This window comes from Macadamia integrifolia, chromosome 6 (assembly GCF_013358625.1).
Source record: "Macadamia integrifolia cultivar HAES 741 chromosome 6, SCU_Mint_v3, whole genome shotgun sequence".
Taxonomy (NCBI): Eukaryota; Viridiplantae; Streptophyta; class Magnoliopsida; order Proteales; family Proteaceae; genus Macadamia; species Macadamia integrifolia.
In genome coordinates this window covers 298,901-320,747 of record NC_056562.1, presented here as the reverse complement: position 1 = coordinate 320,747, position 21,847 = coordinate 298,901, and the positions used below count along the sequence as shown (strand labels likewise).

Sequence of the window (21,847 nt, the reverse complement as noted above, 5' to 3'; positions counted from 1 at the left end):
GGTTTAGATGGTGTAGATAAAATATTGCGCAATAAAATTGTAGGAGTATTATTAACCATTAATAAATAAGGGGCAGACTTTTATCGACCCAAAAACCGAGTGAATAGCGAGTCATTCCTATTATTATAGGTATAGGTACAACCAATCGATTCTAAATATCAAACAAAATAGAAAAAAAACTTTTNCAAAAGCGAGAGAAACCCCATCCCTCTCTTTCCTTTTTGCACCCCCATGTCGCCACACGGGAGGGACATGGGGACGTAAAAAGGGGGATAGATGCCCATTGATGGGCTAATTTTCTTTTATTCTGACCATTAATGTACTTATATATAATAGAAATTGGCCAATGGTTGTTTGAACCTGTGAATGGTGTAGGATAGACCCTCATCCAATGGCTTTGTACATGATGCACCACCATGCACAAAACCTTTTCCAAAGAAATTTTAGGCAATTGAAATAGGTGAAAGCCAGCTTCCCCTTCATTTATTAGTTTGTTTGTTGATTTATCTACCAACACTAAAGAGTATTTACACAGCTCCCGCCCTCCCTCTCCTAACACTAAAGAGTGTTAACACAGCTCTCTCTCTCTCTCTCTCTCTCTCTCTCTCTCTCAATTGGGAATTCTCTTGCTTTACATCTCTCTCCCTGAAAGATGTCAGATCTGAAACAGTTTCTTGGAGGGGCCTTCCATAAGCTAATCTCTCCTGAGTTGCTGGACTTCTTACTCCATTGGAAAATGGACTTAGATGAAGTGGAGTCACTGAAGCAGACATTAACCATGATCCAGGCCTTATATGATGAATCTGAAGTGAAGCAGTCTACCAAAGATGCTGTGAACTGTGGCTCGACCACCTCAAACAACTCCTTCATGATGTGGACATACTATGCCTGAAATTGGGATCTGAATCTCAGAACTACCCTCACCAAACCCAACAGGTACGCAACCTTGTTTCTCTCACTCCAAATGAATGTAGAGCAGCTTCACCTTTGTTGAAGGCTGATACTGAATCTGTGGTCAAGGGCATCAATGAGCCTGATGGCTTTGGACCTAAAGAGCTGCAGGAAATTAATAAGTCTGAATCAAAAGTAATGGATATCTACAAGAAGGTGTTGCTCTAGGTTTGAACTCGAGCATGGGATCTAGGTCCTTAAGGCACATGATACTCAGTCAAAGGCCACCGACGAGTTCTTTAGTGAATAGATCTAAAGTTTTTGGCAGAGACGAAGATATGTGGAAGATTATTCGATTGTTGCAAAGTCGTCCTAGTAACAATGATAATAATTTCTCGGTGCTGCCCATTGTCGGCATAGGTGGAGTTGGAAAGACAACCCTTGCTCAATTTGTCTATAACCATGAGATTATCCAGAAACATTTTAATCTGAAAGCTTGGGTCTGTGTTTCCGAAGATTATGATGTGGTCAAGTTAACTCAAAAAATTCTGGAGTCAATCCCTGGGTCAACCCTTCCTTCTAATTCACTAGATGCATTACAGGTTAAACTCAAAGAAACATTGACTAACAAAAGATTTTTATTTGTTTTGGATGGCATGTGGAACGAGATCGATGATGACATGTGGAACGAGATCTACGAGAGATGGGATGCTTTAAGGATCCCTTTCACATTTGGTAAGCCAGGGAGCAAGATATTAGTTACAACACGAAACAAAGGTGTAGCATCAATCCTACGCACTGATCATTGCCATTACCATGATCTAAAAGGTTTGTCAGACAAGGATTGTTTGGAAATCTTTAGAAGGCATGCTTTCATGGATGAGAATTCATCTTATGCCAATGAAAAGTTGAAAGTATTTGGAGAAAAAATTTTAAATAAGAGTAAGGGTTTACCTTTGGTTGTAAAGATATTTGCTGGCGTCTTGCGAGTTAAAACGGAGAACAGTGAATGGAAAGATACTTTGGAGAAACAGGTAGAACCCAATATTAATCTTGTCACTCATAATTCAGAAAATGGTTCTACTGTTTCACAAAACACATCCTTCAATAAATTTGTGCATGGTGTTGATCCCCAAATTCACCTCATTTTTAACATGCGGAAAAGATCTTGCTTGTGAGGAAAGGCCACACATTAGTGAATATGTGTCCAAGATGGAAATATGCTTGTAAAACTTATTGATCAGAATAATGATTGTATCAATTTTCTTAATTAAGGTTAATGTTTCTCTGTTTAGTGTCCAGTTCATTGTTTTCTATTTCTCTCTTCTTAATTAAAGTAAGGCTTCTATGCTCAACAACCCCTCCCCCCTCTTCCACATACAACTTGCTAATATCTCCACTTGTGAACAGATGGTTAGCATATTGGGTTAGCATATTGGGCTTTGTTTCCTGAATACTTCATATTTAACAAGATTTAATTAGTCTATATGTTCTAGATGGGGAAGCCATCGGGGTTGGTAGCCTAGAGGAAGGAAACTTTTGTCCCACCACCGCTCGAGTCGACTGGTTGTAGATTCAAGTCAGCATGCCCCATTATCGCTCATTGGTCTTCCTGAAGTGCTGCTTGTTGTATGAGGGCTTCAGCCTAGGGCTATGATCACAACCATGGTGCCCCATTTTAGAGAATTGGAAAATGATTTGCAGGAGCTTTTCATGAGAAGTACCTTTTGGAATCAGATAAGAATCCATGATATAATCCACTTTGATTATTCATATAGCCCCCTCACAGTATATGCAAAGTGAAATTTATTTATTTTTTTTTTTTTGGGGGGGGGGGGGTTGGGGGGGAGGGGTGTGGTGGAAAGTTTTACTAATCATGATTGTATAACAAAGAAATTTATTAATCAACTGTAATTGATCTTTGAGTGAGCTAGCACAACAGCCAACCTGAGAGAGAGAGACAATGGGAAAACCACAGTAACCCATAGTGAATATGAAACACTTTGAACCTGCAATTTCTGCGAACTGCGGCCAGAGAGAACCCACAATGAACTCCAAACCTTAAAACTCGAAACTTACTGTGAACAAGCTGCTGCTGCTGCTGCGACTTCTATGAACTAACTGCCAGAGTGAACTCATGGTGAACTTGAAATCTGAAACCAGGAGAACCACAATGTGAAATATAAATAACAGAGGGAAAATCACTAGTCAAAAGGGAAAATTGCCAAAGGAAAGAAAAGAGACACTGATCAGAGAAAAACGAGAAATGCAGGCCAGAGAGAGATGCCGACCGAGAAAGGGGAAGAGAGAACTCATCTGAAATTGGAGATCGCCACACCAAGAGAGGAACAGAATCAAAAATCATCAAATGGCCGGGATCTTGAATTGTTGATCGAATGGCTATTGGTTTGGGATGTTCCTCCAATCCCTATGAAGCTGCAGTTGCACTATGCTTTTCACCGGAACTTTTAAGCACTTCCCAACCAGAATCCTTCATTTTCTGCCATACTTTTCTATTCAAATCTAAGTATTTTGATACACAAAATGATTTGAAAATTTTTCATTTTATTTTTGTTTTAATTTCATTAGAGTTTGCTTGCAGCTAGACAAAAGTAAAAATAAAGAAAAATGCGAAGCAAAGATGGAAGAGAGTCCAATTCATGGGGGACAAACCCCTTCTGATCTCATGGGTAGGTGATCTTTCATTCTGCTCTCTCCCCTAAAATGAACATGTCATCTTCATTTTATTGGATTCAATCACTATACTAGTTGTCTACTGAAATCCAACCTCTGAAGTTATCCTATGTTCAAGTTACCCTATTATAACTAACATCTACAATTTATGGAGAGAGAGAGAGAGAGAGAGAAATCCAACCTCCGAAATTATCCTATGTTCAAGTAAACCCTATTATAACTAACATCTACAATTTAGAGAGAGGTTAACATCCACCCCTAGCTTTATATGCTACTCTCCTAGCAACTAAAACTAAATTAAAAATTAGAATCCTTTAATTTAAGAGTTACAACTAATTAAGAGGGCAATTCATAACTATCCAACTGAATTTGAAATAATCCCATGGCCACCCACCATGCTTCCCTCGCGATATCCACTCAGCCAGTTACAAACTATCAGTCCAAACTTCAAGTCTTTGAATTCCTTCTGCCATTGCCTATCATAAACCCTGTAGGATACTCCTGGCAATTCCAACACTCCAACAAGTTCCTTGTAAAAGCATTACTCATAGAGACAAAATGAAATTCGGGATCTAAACAAACAAACAGCAGCCCAACCAGCAGCGCATGTAGTCAGATCAAAGCAACCATCACAAATAATAATTGGGTTATCCAAGACTGTAGTGCTTGATACCCCGACAAAGACAAATTATTTCGAGTCAGTGGAGAACAACATTGGGAAGGTGGAACAAGGATACCAGGATCAGAAACACACCTAAGAATAATGCGTATGATAGCAGTGGGAGAGAAATTATGATTTTGAAAAAACATTCCTATTCCAAGCCATCCATATGAAGTACATAGTCATAGCTGAGATTGATAGAATATAACCTATTTCAACATGGGAAAGGGCTGGAGAAGAAACAAAAGAGGCAAATAAATCAAAAAGAGAAGAGGCAGAGACGTACTCGGTGTGAATTCCAATGGCCCTGCCATCCAAATGTTTTTTGCAAAAGTACAAGATATGAAGAGATGCCAAATGGACTCCTCCTCCACCTTACAAAGAGAACATAAAGGATCCACCTCCATAATATTAACTATTAGTTAAAATCCCCCAACTAAAACTTTCCACATGGACAATTTAAAATGAGGACAGAGTTTAAGCTTCCACAACACTCTCCACAAACCTTTATTTGCAAAATTACTTTGATAATGCATATAACCTTCTAAAAGAAACTTAATAGAAATATGTGTGGTCAATTACCAGTCTTGGTTAAAGGACAGAACCAACCATCATTTAATGTGGAAGGTCTAGTAATTGGGACTTGAGCAATATTCCTAGTAATATGAGGAGGGAAAATGTGAAACAACAAACCAACATTCCAACGATCATTAGGCATCAATTCACTAACCGTATTGTGCTCCTCATTAAGACCATATATGGATGGAATTAAAAAATTATGAAGACCAGGAACTCAAGGATCCATCCACATAGAATTGTGAGCCAAAGATAATTTGAAAAAGGGACTAATTTACTGAACTACAGGATGAGCTTCTAGCTCCAATAAGTGTGCTCCGTGGCCGGCAGCTGGGCAATTGATCTAAAAAAAAAATTTACTGAACTAAAATCTTGTCTAAACAAGGTATAATTTGGTGGAACCTTCACAACTACTGCAATGCTCAAAGCCTATATTAAAGTGCTTTGTTTAAGAAGCTGCAGACTACCTTGTTTTCCATTCCTCAATCCAGTCACACCCCCAAAAAAGGATTTAGAAGATTCAGCAAGGCCAGAAATCTGATAAATGCTCCAGTTTCCTTTAGGACTCTACAAAGTAAGATTTGTTTAAGTGCACCAGCCAGACCTGCATGTTCACAGTTTCGGAACCTGGAGCGAAGTACTTTACCAAACTCAGGGAATCTAACCTCGCCAAAGCTTAATGGAAAAAAGCTCGATCTTCTCCTTATCTGAAGTATTGCTATTAGCATTATATTGTATGGCTAGGAAAATCTAACCAATATTTACTTGCCCAGCAATATAGAGATGCTTATTCCATCCTTCAGATCCTGGATACTAAAGCATACCCATATAGTTTTGGTTTATCAAGTGCATATCATAAGTTATTAGGGTGCACAATTCAGCTGGACATGATCTATCCTTCGTCAAAGGGTATTCACACTATTTCCCTCCACAGAAAACAAACAGTTCATCATATCTTGCTGAATTTTCTAGATTTCTTCTTCCAATGATTTTATTAAGCAACCCACCATTTGCTTGAAAAATGTGCTATGAAACATAAGTATACCAAATGCAGTGGCAACAACAATTGATCATGAACTAAAACAAAAGAAAACACGGAGAATCCCCCCTTTAATAGGAATGGACATCCATGTGATCACTTGGATGGAAAACCTTGTGTAAGCTCTATTTTTCCACCCAAAAAGGCAGACAGCTCAGTAGCTTGCAGAAAGTAACATGTAACAAAATTGGATATTCCTGATCCTATCATAATTAAACGTCTTTAACTTATCCTATCTTAACTAAAATATATATCATAAAACATATTATAAGAATATAAAGAGCAAAATTAAGAAGAGGAGATAGGGACATTAAATTTCACTTAATACCCAACCTGATTGTAAAGTGGCATTACTCTTGAAAATTTCGTGTTTCATAGTAATTTTCTCCCTGTAGTAATGACCTCATGCCTCGTGGAATGAGACCTTCAGTTTTCAATTTATACTATTGTTCTGTGGCCCCAAAAAGCATCAAGTGATTAAAAAAGGCATAATAAAAAAAGTAGCTTTGGTGACAAATGGGAAGCAGAGATGTGATAGCCATACCCAGAGTATTATTCTGTTCTACCCCACCCCACCCCTATTTTCACTTACTGTGCTCCTGTGTGATTCATTCATTCTTCAGGTGATCAATTTGATATTCATTAAATCTATTGTTACTTTGAAACCAGGAAGCAACAGAAATTCTTTCATTTGATCTTTATGGTAGTATTGATATCAGGATTTTTATTTCTGTATGTATTTAAATAGAAAATTAGAACTCCAAGAACTACTTTCTATGGTTTAATTGCACTTCCTATTAGTCATAACAGAAGCAGAAGTAGTATCCTTCAACTCAGTTGAATTATTGCAATTAGGAAATAAAACAGTGTGGTCCTGCATTTGGTTCTAGCTCTTCAAATCATGCAAATCATATAAAATAATTCTCGTAGAAGTGATACAGGTGAACACGCTACTCATAGATCTCAGAATCAATACAGCCAACACTATTCTATTTCTGAACAATAAATGGTTAATCAAAAGGAGGAACAAAACTCCTTGCTCTTTACAGCCAAAGAAAGAGGATTTTACAGAGAAACTTACAACAGAAAGAGGTCTCAGAGGATGCAATTACCACACAAAGAAAGAATGGTGAAAAATGGTAGTCAATATGGAAGGTCTCCTTCGGGAAGTGCCCAGTTATCTACATCTTCATCCTCATCCTTCTTTTTCTTCGATGATTCTTTCTTCTCAGGAGGTGGAGTTCTCGATGATGGGCGTCTGAAAACAGGGAGCAATTGGGATGAGAAAACTGAAATAATCATCACCCAAACAGAAAGCAGACAAAGTGAACAAAATTTTCTTCTAATAAATAAAATACAAATTCAGTAACAGAAGTACATACTGGAAGCAAATTCCCTTCTGGGTAAACATAGTAGAAGGGAGATAGCACTTAAACATATAAATGGAACTGTAGATGCAATACAAGTTATTAGATTTCAGATGCAAGAAAGGCAAACCAAAGTTAGCATAGATTTTAGAAGCTAAGACCCTATGGGAAACAACCAGAACCCACAAAGCCCATCTCATCAAACCAGTAAAACAAGAGAAAGAAATAAAACTTCCTACCCAAATGAGAGACAAAACTACATAGAAATAAAATTCTCTCTGCGGCTCTGCCTAATTGAGATGGTGCCAAAAGACAAAAAAATAAATTTAATCAAACAAAATGGGGAAAATACTACCGGAAGAATACCAAACTCGTAAAGGAAAACAATCCAGAAGGAAAATAACAAGGAACCCAAAAAAGTACCTTCTTCGATTCCGCCTAGCGGCTTCTCTGGTCTTCCTTTTCTTCTTATCCTGCTTGTTCTCAAAAAATCTTCTCCTCTTGGATTCCTGAATAATTCCAGCCTTTATTACTTCCTTCCTGAACCTCCTAAGCAAGGCCTCTTCAGGTTCATCAGCGCCCACAAGGACCTTAAGGTTGTAGGGTTTTCTTAAGTTACATTTCGGTTCTTTGTTGTCAGATTTACAGAAGAGGGTATTCGAGTAAAGACGAGAAGGGCATACTACAGACAATAAATTAGATGAATAAGAAGAAGAAAGATCATTCGCTACTACTGGAACTAACCCATGTCTGTATATACCACTCGGAAACAATCTGAAAGAAGACGAAGAAACAGAAAGAGAAGAACCAGATGGGACAGAGGAAGAAGAAAAGAAGAGTTGAGTGCTCGTTTTCTTGGTGGGAAGCTTTTGTGATGGTAATGAGAAAGAACGAAAGTTGCGGAGAGACGAAGCAGCCATGGATAGAGACACAGTGACGCTGATCCCAGGCTTTGCTACGTAGATGGAACATTCTAGATTAGAACTTAGGAGAAATGAAGCCGAAGACCGAAGAGTGAAGAGTGAGCCTTCACCAACTCATGTCGTCCAGAATTCCAGATTCGAAATATAAACTGGACCCACATGGTCCTTTCTGAACCGGTTAAAATTTATAAGAGCTCGCTTTCTGGACCATTGGAGAAAGAGTTAATGGTGATCCTGGTGAAAGCTCTCCTACTAGGTTTTTGGATCACGGAGTTACTCACTTGACCTGGCCAAGCCCAAATATTCTTCACTATAAATTTGCATAAACACAACGATATGATATGTTTTATCTTTGAATTAAGAAGAAATGATTCAATATGTTGGAAGAAAAAATTACACTAGAAAATCTCTCAAGAACACTTGCCTAAAACTCTAAAACGAAAATCCTAAATTTCACGTAGTTACAAGTAAATCTAAAACTAATGGAGGAGACAAATCATAGTAAGGGTGGTATTTCTAAATAAATTCTAAAGTCATCAACCTCATTCCTAAATCGGCCTTCACTATCAGTTTCAAGGTTTTCTCATTATCTACATCATGGTTTCAAGTATTGGTATTGTGTCGATCGTATTAGTTGTATCACATCAGTATCAGTTGAGACCAATCTTAGGGCCTTGATCGATTCGGATTGGTTATCCGTATCATTTCAGGGGTAAAATAGGAAAAAAAACTATACTTTTTAAGAAAAGCAAGGGCAAAATCAACTGATACACACCGATCTAATCCGATCCAAAATACTAATACCGATACCATCCCCTAAATCCATATTTACATCTATTACTCTAAGATCTCTAACTTTGATGAATCTAAAATCCATGCATTACACACTTCTCGAAATTAATATTCTAAGCCACAATAGATATAAGTTTGAAAGAAGAAGAAAAATTTAGAACTTTGAAAGAAAATTACATTTTTTTTCTTTTTTTTGGTAAGCTAAATTACATACTTCAAACACAATCATTTGATAAAGACAAAAAAAAATTGTAAAAACTGCTTCAAAAATCAAGTTGTCAAATACAAGGGCCCGTTTGATAACGTTTCTGCCGTTTCTGTTTCAAGAAACGGCAGAAACATAAATTTTCGTTTTTAGAAACAGAAACGGAATTGAAGGTGTTTAATAAGTTATGTTTTTAGAAGTCGATAGTAACCAATGAAAAAATGGCCACAAGTCGTTTCCAGAAACGGCGTGGGCCGTTTCTTGAATCATAAATAAGTAAAAATTTTTATTTCTATTTCTGAAAATAAGTGAAACGAAACAGTTTTGTCAAACGTTTTTTACTCCGTTTCTTGAAACGTTATCAAACGGGCCCTAAGTATAATTAAAATGGGAGAGAGTTGGGTTCCTAGCTAGTTTTCTTGAAGCTAAAAGATGTTAGGATGCAAGACCTATATGGGTCATTTCCAAAGAAGAGGGAGAGAAAGTGATATGGTGCCCATCTTTTTTTGAATCAAAATTTCTCTAACAATAAACATCTAACTGAGCACCTGACACATATACCAACACTTGGGCGCACATCGCAAGAGACTTCCAAGTCCCAACTGCTAAATGTGGCTGGGCTCTCTCTCTCTCTCTCTCTCTCACATTGGAGAAGATCATGATCCATTTGTTTTCAAGAAAAATCTGTGTAAAGAAAATTTGAACATAGAAATTTTTTTCTTTTTACCAAAAATTTTCTTTTACGATGCTCAATGCAGAGGATAATCGCCCTCTAGAATTCTGATACAAATTACACCTTGGTAGCCAAGATTTGGGGTTTTTATAAAAAAGATACAAATCAAAATCAAATCAGATTGATCAAATGGACCAATCAAAATAAGATATTTAATTATATTTAAACCCAAAAAAAAAATATTTTGGAAGGATAGGAAAAACGATGAAAAATGGAAAAATAAATCATTTTATTTTTAACATTCTTAAAAGTATATATATATATATATATATATGAAAATTTTGAAAAAGAATCGATAATAATCCAATTAGTAAAAGAAACTGCACCAAAACCAAAATTCTACAAACTAGTTCAATCCAACGGAACCGAATCAATTGACATTGTAATAATGAGTCCGTAGTTTGAAACCAAAAATTGGTATCTTCGATCATAATTGCCCATTGCAGTGCACACGTGGGCATATGGGCCATATGATGGTGTCAATGCAGACAATGAAAAATGTTTTATGATATGCCATGTGGGGCCCCCCTTTCCAGGGGTTCCCTTCAAAAATTGGCGTATGCCGTTTTTTACGGCGAGCACACGGTATTCTTTAGTAAAAGGCGAAAGAATAGTTCGCTCTGTGCTCACCGCACGGCTGCGTGATTTTATCAATGCTTGATGTGAGAGTTTTATAATTCTGTTGATGGGAGGAATTGTTCCTACCTATCCGATGTGGGATTGTTTCCAAAGTAACCAAATACTGTCACTCTCACACACTGCTCAATAGCCTCAATAGAGATCTCCTCTTATGCTGTTCTTCATTCATGGTGTCCAAACTCCAAATCCACCTCACCCTCAAATATCAAAACAGCATCATACTTAGGCTCTAAGTATCGGTATTGGTATCCATTCAATTAAATCATATCTCTGTTGTATTTAGGGTTCTATGAATATGCTCTATAACTTAGAGAAAGAAAAACCAACATCAGCCACAATCAGCATAGCATGAGTTTCAATCTACATGGACCCGTTTGGTTACTAACCCTTTGAGTTTATGAACATTTTCTTCCATTGGCTCCAAGCCCCAACTCTGAAAAAGGGATATTGAGAGGCGAAAGATATGGTCACAAACCACTTGTTCGGATACGAAAGAGCATAGAACTGCGGTTCAGTTGAACATACCTGGCCAATCATCGATCGGGAGTATCGGTATCAGTATTGATATTGAACCAAAGGTAAAAAAATCATTTAAAAAAATATGGTGGGTTTAATTAGATTAGCCAACCCCAAGCTCAATGTTAAGAGCTGGGAAAGACTGTTGGATTGTAGGTCTTGAAAGAGTAATAGGTGTTCTTCGATGGAGTTAATTGAAGCTCATGCCTTGAGAGAGCTTGATCCTTAAGACATACTTTGTTTCTTCATGTTGTCTTCATCAACACCTACAACAGAGTCACTGAAGGAGACAGGAATACTAATCATATCATTGAAACTTCCCAATATTTATTGGCAGTTCTGTATAAAGCTCAACTTTGATCTCAATAAACTTTTCATTTTAACCAAATTAGGAGCAATCACCAGCCAGTAAGGGTTTTGGCTTGTTTTAGCCATGTCTCGCGAATCACCATCTCATAGTAAGGTAGAGCGATTTGCCACAAAGTTATTACATAAAACCATGAAAGCAATTTAGCAACTCAAAATATTGTCAGAAATACGAGATAAATTTTCTTTGTAATGAAACCCAGAACAGGGTATGAAAAAGAGTACACTAGAAATGGTGATAATTAAGTTTAAAGATCAAAACTATGTCCCCGTTCATGACGCCATGTGATGCCAATCAAATCGACATGAAAAATGTGAATCCACAAGAAGGAACAATCCCAGAACCTGCTTCATTTTGGTAAGTCAAGAGTCCATATACTGCAATCTGCAGTCTAACGATCTCAGAAATTCATATTGAGCCTTGAAGAGACGACTATTAATTTTTTCCAGGGGCTTGTTCCTTAGTCCCAGTGACATTCTCCATCGCTGGCAATGTCTGCATCAATTCCATCAGGTGAGAAAAATAGTTGTATGAGGAAACCTTTTCATCATATATTTTGGAACCCAACCAGGGTAAGCAGAAATTTCCCAGTGGAGAAGGGAAGAAAGAGTAATTTACCAAGTCAGGCTTGAAGATATTGTGCACAACAGAGGCACCTGCTAAAAGTGAAACAACAACCACAACGGATGACCATGCTAACGATGGTGTTCCAATTGGTTGCTTCCCTCCACCAAACTTTTTGTTCATCCTTTCTCACCTTCCTTCCTCTCCTGGGCAAAGGAAAGGATCTGGTTCCTTTTACTGATGTATGTGACTACCTATACTTCAATTTGAACACCCTGCAGGAACAAATGGATCAAATTTACTCTTTGTTTCCCTTGCTTTGAAACAAGGGGATCATATTTACTATTTTAAAAGATTTCTATATTTTAAAATCAATGAGCTTTCAAGATAGAAAATACAAATAGCTATTAGAAGAGGAAAATCTGACCTGTTATCTAAGTTCTATGTAGCTCACAGTTTTCTTACTACTTCAAGGCAGCCTGAAGAATGATTAGACCATAACTTGGATTATAAATGTTGAATAAATACTTATTAGAGGAAATAACATTGTTTATAAATTCTAACAAAGCAGAAACAGTGAGTCCCTTAAGATAATTACACCTTATTGCTTTAAATTTTTACAGATGGGTCACTGGCATATTTAGCATTCAAAAATGGTATGTATATTCACGGTTTTTATTTTTCCATTTCAGAAGGAAACATTAGATAGTATTTAAAATGCATATGGATGATCACGAGTGGTTTTGCAATACAAATTGAATCTATCTTTGCCATAAATTTGTATAGCTCTATGAAACTTTTGGAATTGGATCAATAACAACAACAAACTCAACCTTTTGGAATTGGATATTAAACCAAAATAATAGAATAACGACAACGCAAGAACTTGCACCATTGTTGAGGTAACTAGCTCCCTCACTAGAAAAAGTAACATAGAGAACCAAGCATAAATTAAAGAGAGGGGGGGAGGGGAGTGGTACTAGGATTAAATAGGATTAAAGATAAGTAAAATTTGAATATGTTACTGACAAACAATCATGCCTGCAAACCTCCAATAATCTTGTAGCTGGATGTAACAATCAAACCAAAATTTCAAGCACCAGAGCCAGAGTAAAAACTAGGCAATCAGCTGCTTTATGCATTATTTACAGGTTAAAATATGGAGATTTTGTACTAAAATTTGTCATTAAACTATCAGATTGAAGTTTTATTGGGCATAAAGGGAAAAAAAAAAAACAACTCAACTAATAATAAAACAGGTAGTGGCAGCAGCAGATATTGTAGTGATCAGCTCACCCCAAAAAGGGGTGGGGTGGGAAGGAAGAAGAGAGTAGAGCACAAGAAACTAGCAGCAGCAATAGAAATAAATGATAAAGAACTGAAACAGTGAACAGCATTGTTATAGATAACCAGAAAATACCCAACTCTTCTTAATTGATTAAAATGAAAGATCACCACCAACTCCAAATGCCTTGGTTATAATTATAGATCTTCTACCACTCAATTCCTACTCTTGAAAGAGAAAAACTGAACCCTATCTGCGATTAAATTACATCAAGAACTCAAATAATTACAATGTTTGTGTTGTGCAGCAGAAGCATAAAGAAAATTTATTTATAAGATATTACATAAATTAATACCAAAACACAAACCTATATTGTAGACATGGTTCAAGAGAGGAGCCATACACAGTCCGTGATAGGAGAGAGGATTGTTAAGATGGAATTCAAAATTAAAAAGAAAGACTTCTGATTTAACATTCCCAAGGCAATTTAGAAAATGCAACTAAAATGATTCTTGTACTTGATTCATTCCCTATGATGTCATTTTCCCTCTAAATTGCACCTGGTTTATTCCCCCCCCCCTCTTTTTTTTTTCTCCTCTGCAAAGTGGGCTAGTTATGAAATCTATTGCTTAAACTGAATACAAGTAAACTTTATGGCACAAAGGTAAAGCTGAGAAGGGAAAATGAACAGGCTTTTAAAATAATATATGATGCATGGGCAGACATCTGTGTCTTAGTTTTTGACATCTCCGACTTCTCTGTCATAAAAAATAAATTTTAAAAGTTCACTGATTCAACATTCACGAGTTAGCTTTGAATATTATCTTCACTGTAATCTCAATGATCAGGAGATTAACTCAATATCAAGACTGAAGGATGTAGATCAATTTTAAAAATCAAAACCACATCAAGAACAGAGCTATTGGGCTTTGGAGAAAATTGGAATTTATTTGGCCCAGACCCAATAGAAGGCCCTAATAGGTAATGGAACTATCCATTTCTAATGAAGGTTTGGTCTTTGTTTGGATGATGCTAGAGGTGCCCACACTCTCTAATGCTTTACCATGTGTATTATCTCCCAACTTTACTGCCTTCATGCACCAGAGAGATAAGATTCTATCCAGGGAGAAATGGGGGCTTGGTGAAACAGACAATGGACTTTTGAGAAGCTACTCTTTGACTAATTTTGCAAATAATCAGGTAGGCAAACAAAAACAATATAGCTCGGTAACTCCTGATGCTATATAACAGTCACCATTCCATTGCTCAAAAGAAACAGGAGAAAATTGAGAACTCGATGGAACCAGCTAACAAGCTTGTTTCACTGGTAAGGAGGAGTTGACTCTTTTTTGGACTTCTTAGAGTAAAGAATCTGAGGAAGATAGTACCCATCCTCCATACAGCAACAACTGGCTGGAACTTTTATTTAATAACAAGTATTCTACCCATATAGCTCAACACGAAGTCTTCTGGACATTGTCTTTGTGCATTTAGAGAGGTAGATCCCTTCAATAAAAGTCATTGGTTTATCCAGAAAAAAAGGGGGGGGGGGGGGAAGGAGGAAAGGAATTAAGACGCAATCTTTCAATTCCTCACCAAGGTGTGGTGCGAGGATGCAGGAGCATCATCCTGTTGAAGGATTAGGAATGTTAAACAAAATCTATATCAAGATGCTGAGGCATCTAGATGCAGATTCAAGACCTGGAACCCTAACCTTCCACCAGATAGACCCTAAAGACTTCTATCTTGCATGGGAGGATAAACATCAGTAACCTCCTACTGGTATACAGACTGAGATCTACTCAACAAGCACCAGCCAGTTGAAACACATTTTGCCACGTCATCCTCAATAGGTCCAGCATCCAGAAATCTGCAAACTAAACAGCTACATAGAAAACCTCCCCCACCTTAAACCCCATATCTACCACATCAATTACCAGATAAGAAAAAAATGCTTTTAAGGCTATCTTTTGGCTTGTCATAAAATCCAACACTGAAAAATGAAGACAACTTTCTACAGCTATCTTCATTTTTGTGTGTGTGTGTGTGTGTGTGTGTTTATAGATATCTCCATTGTTTTCTCATTGTATCTTCTTCTTAGTTCAATTTTCTTCACATATATTCTGCATTAAAAATCTCTTATTCTCTATCCCCTCAATCCTAATATTAAACCAACACCTATTCTCCGGCATAATGAACCATGATTGAACATTAACCCTATCCAGCCTGATTGAAACCCTCTTCCAACTATCCGTTTTGATTGGAGAAATTCAATCTGAAATACCCCCCCCCTTTTCCTCGACAAAAACGACCAACTTTTTGATGGATCTGGTCAAATTCAACCTTAGAACCATGACTTGAAGAAAGAAAGTACCATTGCTTGTTTTCACGGAGGTTGCTTCCAAAGGACTGCCTCTTGTAGAGATTCAGACACTCATACTAGAAACATCAACATACTTCCATTTTCTTTCAGAAGAAGGGGAAGACATAATCATATTCCCTTCTATAGCCAAGTGTGATGGGGACATCAAAGTGTACAGGCGCAAGAAGAAGAATAACCAGCCATCTTTGTGGCTGGAAGAATAGAAAGAAGAAGAAGAAAAAAGGAGGAAGAAGGAAAGCTCGATCCAGCCATTCCAACGCTGGATCGAGCCCCTTTCTCTTTCCAGATTTTTAGTAGATCTTGTGGGCCCCATTAGTTATGAGTTTAGTAGTTTATTTGTAGTATATTCTTTTCCTTGTTAATCTTTTAATTAATTAGGAAACTACTTTATTGGTTGATTAGTTTTTAGAAAGTCTTTATTTACTAGTCAATTGACTCTTTTTATTTTTAGTAACTAAATTGATATTTATGTAATGGCTTAGGCCACGATCAAGGGAATGAATGTTAATTGAAAAAAAAAGTCCAAGAGCAAACCCCCAACCCCTCACGGTTCTCTCTCTCTCTCTCGTTTTCCCACTTTTCTCTCTCGCCTCTTTCCTCTCTTACTCTCTCGGCTCTCTCTTCTCTCTGCTTTCTTGTCTCGCTTCCCTCTCTTTCTTTTCAGTCTTAATTCCTTTTTTTTTTTCTGCTGCTGTTTGTCACTGCTGATCTCCCCCATCAATGCTCACTGCTGCTGCAACTTATTACTGCTGTTACAAAAACTGCTGCTGCTGCACCTGTTGCCTTTACTTCACTGCTGCTGCAACATATTACTGCTGTTACAAAAACTGCTGCTGCTGCACCTGCTGCTGCTACATACTACTGCCGTTGCAATACTGCTGCTGCTGCACACTGCTGCCTTTACATCACTGCTGCTACTACTCTCGGTTGTTGTTTACCCTCCACTGGTGTTGCTCTCTCTACAATCGGCTGGATGTATCTTCATCAACTAAAAGTGGACTGCAACCTTTTTATTTTGGAGGACCTTGATCTCTTCTTCTCTCCTCAGATCTGAACAGCAGTTTGGTAAAGCATTAAACTAAACCCTCCCCACCTCCATTAACCCCTATTATATATTGCAGTCCATTGACATTGAAGCCTGCCTTTGCCCTTTGTTTATGCCTATTTTACTGATTGTTTAAGTTGTTTTGTCACTATTATATCTCCAAAGAACCCTTGCTGATTTTCTACTTTAGTTGGTTGCTAGAGGATATCGATTGTTTGCATATCTAATTTGGGTGTCTAGATGGATTTGTGCTGAACCTAATATTCGTATGTCGCTTGTTCCCTTCCCCATATCCCCATTTGAAGCTTGAGTAAGAATTTATGTGTTTTTCCGTCTAGATTATTATTGCTTTTAGCTACTTTGTTTATTAGTCTCGTCTTATCTTGCATGCTTGATCGTGTTTGCTGAGATTCTTTGGTCCTACCTACCTAAGCCCCTTGAGTTAACCCTACCTAGCTAGTTAATCTTGTCGGAGACCTAGTCACCTAGGAACCCCCTACATCATCTTGGTATCAAAGCATGGTTTTGTCTAGGTTGAGGGTAATTAAATACTGTTGTCCCTTGTTTACATGTCATATCTTTTGAGGTCTAGTCTCCGTCACCGTTTATCCGTGGTCGAGTCTGAGCTAAGAGAGCGATACCATAGGTTAGAGGACACCCTTTTCTTTCTTAAGTTGGCGGGACCAAATAGCATTGGATGTTATTCCCTCCAAAAGCATATACTCGAGAGGGAGATTTCTGACCTCAAGATTGAAAGGGCTAACTGTTTATCTCAATTGGAGATCCTGAGTAGACCTTGAGTCTTTGGTGGCAACCGTACCTTTGGCTGCCCATCTCCTTATGTCCACTCGTAGTGGTAGAGCATACCAGGATATGTCTGACCCTCCTAGCACCGCCACCCAATTGGAGCAACTGGCTGAATTCATGAAAGCTGTTCAAACCATACAGGAAACACAAGCTATCCATCTCCAAGCCCTTACCGATAAGTTGGCTGCCCTCGAGACAAGTGCCCAAAACCTTGATGGACGGCAAGGCCGTAACATAACTGGCACTGAACCTAGGGGCAGAGGCCCTAACCCTGAGGAAGTAAACGAAAATAACCAGACTGATGGTTATGACCAGATAGGGGATAACTTCCAAGGCCTAAGGCGTGGTAGGGAACAGGGTAGGGGTCGAGGCCCACCGCCAAGACGCCAAACCCAATATGGAGATGATGAGGGCTATGAGCACCATGATAGGGGCTTTGATGTCAGACGGATGATTAAGGTAGATGCCCCTACCTACGATGGTCAGATTGACACTAGGATCCTTCTGGATTGGATCAAGCAGATGGATAGGTACTTCGATTTCTATGATATGCCCAAAGAAGTCCGCTACCCGTTTGCTAAATTCAAGCTTATTGGAGCTACCCAGGACTTCTGGACAGACCTAGAGTACCAGGAGGACCACCTAGGACTTGAGCCAATCACCACCTGGGTGGAGATGTAAGAGCGGCTCAAGAGGGAATTTTTGCCTATCACTTATAGGCTCCAGTTGTTGAATGAAATGAATACCCTGAAGCAAGGGAAGTTGACTGTGACCGAGTACATGAGCAAGTTCAATGAACTAAAAATTAGAAGTCGTATTCGGAAGGATGTTGAGCAGACACTTTCCAGATTCCTTACCGGGCTCAACTCCGAAATTCAGTCTCGTATGGCACCCCACCTAGTACGAGACGTTCCACAGGCCTTCAAGATAGCCCTTGAGATGGAATCCTCCATGAGAACTTATTCTCAGAGGAAGAGCTTCCAAGCTGGGGAGTCCCAATTTAGAAAACCACCCCAAGGCTCAACTGGATTCCCAAAACCCCCTACTGCACCACAGCGTCAATTTGACAACAAGGATAAAGGAATTTTGGGAGAAGCGCCCAAGAGTAGTGGGCAACAACAGTGCTTCAAGTGTCGTGGGTTTGGTCACTTCTCCAGAGAGTGTCCCAATATGAATCTTTATGTAGGAGAGCAGACCCCTGAGGAAAGTGACCAAGAGGGTTTTCAGGACCATGAGTATGAGGACCATAGGCCAGATGAGACCATATCTGATGAGGACACCGAGGAGGCCGGTGACCTCAAGCTCGGCATTGTGCGTTGCATGGTCTCACAACCTAAGAATAGCGACGATTGGCGACGAACTAATATATTCATCACCTACACATGTCATCAGGCCAAGAACTACCGCTTCGCCATAGACAGCGGGAGTTGCATGAATGTGGTCGCCAAGAGCGTTGTTGCTCGAATGGGCCTCAAACTTGAACCTCACCCCAAGCCTTACAAGGTTGCCTGGGTTGATCAGTCCACCATTCCCGTAAATCTGAGGTGTCTAGTTCCCCTACACTTTGCAGGATATGAGGATCGAGTGTGGTGTGATGTCCTAGAGATGGATGTTGCCCACATCATTCTAGGTAGGCCCTGGTTATATGACCGGGATGTCACCAATTACGGGAAGTCTAACACCTATGTCTTTGAGTTCAAAGGGAAGAAGATCAGACTGACACCCAGTCCCCCTAGGGAAGTTAGGGTTCCAGAACACAAGGGAAGTACATCCAAACACGCCCCCACCAAAACACTCAACATTTTAAATCAACAACAATTTGAAGGAGAGTGTCACGATTCAGAGGTGATTTATGCTCTAGTTGCCGTACAGAGTAATACCGATAGGTCACGCTTATTCACTAAGGCTCCTAGAGAAGTGCAACCCTTGTTGAGGAAATTCGAGAGGCTATTCCCTGAGGAACTACCTGATGAGTTACCGCCTATGCGTGACATCCAACACGCTATTGACTTAGTTCCAGGATCCTCTCTCCCGAACTTACCCCATTACCGAATGAATCCCAAAGAACACGCCGAACTCAAACGGCAAGTGGATGAACTGTTGCAAAAGGGATTCATTAAGGAAAGCCTTAGCCCGTGTGCTGTACCTGCCTTGCTCACGCCAAAGAAAGATGGCACTTGGCGTATGTGTGTTGATAGTAGGGCCATCAATAAGATTACCATCAAGTATAGGTTCCCTATCCCTAGGCTTGATGACATGTTGGATATGATGGTCAACTCTTCGATCTTTTCGAAGATTGATCTCAAGAGCGGGTACCACCAGATTAGGGTCAGGCCGGGAGATGAGTGGAAGACAGCCTTCAAGACGAAGGATGGCCTCTTTGAGTGGTTAGTCATGCCTTTTGGCTTGTCAAATGCACCTAGCACTTTCATGAGGGTAATGAATCAAGTGCTTCAACCATTCATTGGCAAGTTCCTTGTGGTTTACTTTGATGACATCCTCATCTATAGTAAGACCCCGTCTTCCCACTTGGATCACTTACAGAAGGTTTTTCATGTGCTCTCACAAGAGAAACTCTTTGTCAACCTCAAGAAGTGCACCTTCATGAGTGATCAAGTCATCTTCCTGGGATTTGTTGTGTCAGCTCAGGGAGTATCTGCTGACCCTGAGAAAGTGAGGGCGATTGTAAAGTGGCATGAGCCAACTAACATTCATGAGGTACGAAGCTTCCATGGTTTAACCACTTTCTACAGAAGGTTCATCTACCGGTTTAGTTCCATTATGTCTCCTATCACCGATTGCATGAAAAAGAAGGAGTTTCAATGGACTAAGAATGCTACGAAGGCCTTTAATGAGATTAAAAAGCTTATGACTGAAGCTCCAGTCCTGCGCCTCCCAGATTTCTCTAAGGTCTTCGAAGTTAACTGTGATGCATCTGGTATTGGGATAGGTGGTGTCCTAGGACAAGAGGGCCACCCTGTTGCCTATTTTAGTGAGAAGCTTAATGAAGCTAGGCAACGATATTCTACATACGACAAGGAATTCTATGCGGTTGTCCAATCATTGCGCTATTGGCGACATTACCTTTTACCGCAAGAATTCGTACTATTCTCTGACCACCAAGCTCTGAGTACCTTAGTGCCCAAAAGAAACTCAATCAGAGGCATGCCAAGTGGGTTGAGTTCCTCCTAGAGTACACTTTTGTACTCAAGCACAGGTCTGGTATCGAGAATACTGCTGCAGATGCACTGAGCCGGGTGAACATGTTCCTCAGTCGCACCAATGCTAGGAGTCGGGCTAGTGTGCTACTCCAAGCAATGAGTGTAGAGGTTGTAGGGTTCGAGCGAGTCAAGGACCAATACCCCACCTGTCCTGATTTTTATGAGCCGTTCACTTCCTTGAGTGAAGGCAAACCAGTCAACCGCTCGGACTACCTACTTAGGGAGGGATTTCTTTTTAAAGGAAGCAAGTTGTGCATTCCCAGGACTTCACTCCAAGATTTCCTGATCTGAGAATTGCATGCTGGGGGAGTCGCTGGCCACTTCGGTCGCGATAAGACCATCACCCTCGTTGAGGACCGATTCTTTTGGCTAGGACTGAAGAGGGATGTTGCTAGAGTTGTGGGTCAGTGTAGGACATGCTAGACCGCCAAACAACAAAAGCAAAACACGGGTTTGTACACTCCCCTACCCGTTCCCCATTCCCCTTGGCAGGACCTTAGCATGGACTTCGTGCTTGGTCTACCAAGAACTTCGAGAGGCCATGATTCTGTTTATGTGGTTGTTGACCGCTTCTCGAAGATGGCCCATTTTATCCTATGCTCTAAGACTTCCGATGCATCCATAGTAGCCAAACTTTTCTTTAACGAGGTTGTCAAGTACCATGGGTTACCGCTCACCATAGTGTCCAATAGGGATGTTAAGTTCACTAGTCATTTTTAGAGGACCCTATGGCGGATGATGGGCACGAAACTCCGTTTCTCCTCAGCTTTCCACCCTCAGACCGATGGCCAAACCGAGGTTGTCAATAGGAGCTTAGGGAATTTATTGCGTTGCCTCATAGGAGAACACCTTACCAGTTGGGATCGAGTCCTTAGCCAGGCCGAGTTTGCATATAACAGTTCTAAGAACCGTACCACTGGTCTGTCCCCCTTTGAGATCTGTTCAGGATACCAGCTTCGGGCACCAATAGACCTTATCCCAGTCGTGTCTAGTTCTAGGACCTCCCAGTCAGCCGAATCTTTTGCTCAGCATATACATGATTTGCATGCAGGTATAAGGAGACAGATAGCACTGAGTAATGAGCAATACAAATCGAAGGCAGATGTGCACAGAAGGCTACAAGAGTTTCAAGAGGGTGA

The 21,847-nt window shown here is 39.5% G+C and overlaps 2 protein-coding genes, 1 long non-coding RNA gene and 1 other non-coding gene across 17 annotated transcripts in view; 1 reads left to right on the top strand and 3 right to left on the bottom strand.

Moving 5' to 3' along the window:
- Window positions 1-1,133: 1,133 nt before the first annotated feature.
- LOC122081575 (putative disease resistance RPP13-like protein 1) lies at window positions 1,134-2,069 on the top strand. The gene has a single exon (XM_042648752.1). The coding sequence runs from the start codon at window positions 1,134-1,136 to the stop codon at window positions 2,067-2,069; it is 936 nt and encodes a 311-aa protein (XP_042504686.1).
- A 702-nt stretch (window positions 2,070-2,771) lies between these two features.
- On the bottom strand, window positions 2,772-8,284 carry LOC122082581 (30S ribosomal protein S21, chloroplastic-like). 14 transcript variants are annotated; one of them, XR_006141343.1, is made up of 4 exons: window positions 7,584-8,284; window positions 7,244-7,309; window positions 6,943-7,119; window positions 2,772-3,404 (listed from the first exon to the last, which is right to left on the bottom strand). XR_006141343.1 is itself a non-coding variant. In XM_042650239.1 (3 exons), the coding sequence occupies exons 1-3, from the start codon at window positions 8,146-8,148 to the stop codon at window positions 7,043-7,045; spliced, it is 708 nt and encodes a 235-aa protein (XP_042506173.1). In that variant the 5' UTR covers window positions 8,149-8,284; the 3' UTR covers window positions 2,772-7,042. The 14 variants fall into 14 exon arrangements, 5 of the variants coding, with proteins under 5 accessions (XP_042506173.1, XP_042506177.1, XP_042506176.1 ...); XR_006141344.1 differs by having other exon boundaries at window positions 2,772-3,391; XR_006141347.1 differs by having other exon boundaries at window positions 2,772-3,044.
- A 2,118-nt stretch (window positions 8,285-10,402) lies between these two features.
- Window positions 10,403-10,520, bottom strand: LOC122082993. The gene has a single exon (XR_006141522.1). It is a non-coding gene; the product is annotated as a U5 spliceosomal RNA (small nuclear RNA).
- Window positions 10,521-11,562: 1,042 nt separating this feature from the next.
- The window catches only part of LOC122081303, a 15,264-nt gene continuing 4,979 nt past the window's right edge, over window positions 11,563-21,847 (bottom strand). The window contains exons 2-4 of the long non-coding RNA XR_006141063.1: window positions 12,395-12,446; window positions 12,022-12,242; window positions 11,563-11,898 (exon numbers count right to left, since the gene is read on the bottom strand). This is a non-coding gene — a long non-coding RNA (uncharacterized LOC122081303). The remainder of the gene's footprint in view (window positions 11,899-12,021; window positions 12,243-12,394; window positions 12,447-21,847) is intronic.

Bases quoted from the DNA above. Each gene is read 5' to 3' on its own strand.
- LOC122081575 (XM_042648752.1), top strand. From the start codon at position 1,134: ATGGGATCTAGGTCCTTAAGGCACATGATACTCAGTCAAAGGCCACCG.
- LOC122082581 (XM_042650239.1), bottom strand. From the start codon at position 8,148: ATGGCTGCTTCGTCTCTCCGCAACTTTCGTTCTTTCTCATTACCATCA. The intron at 7,310-7,583 runs GTAGTATTTTCC...TTGCATCTACAG, and splicing joins ACGAGTTTGGTATTCTTCCG to TTCCATTTATATGTTTAAGT. The intron at 7,120-7,243 runs GTATGTACTTCT...CCCTGTTTTCAG, and splicing joins CAGAAGGGAATTTGCTTCCA to ACGCCCATCATCGAGAACTC.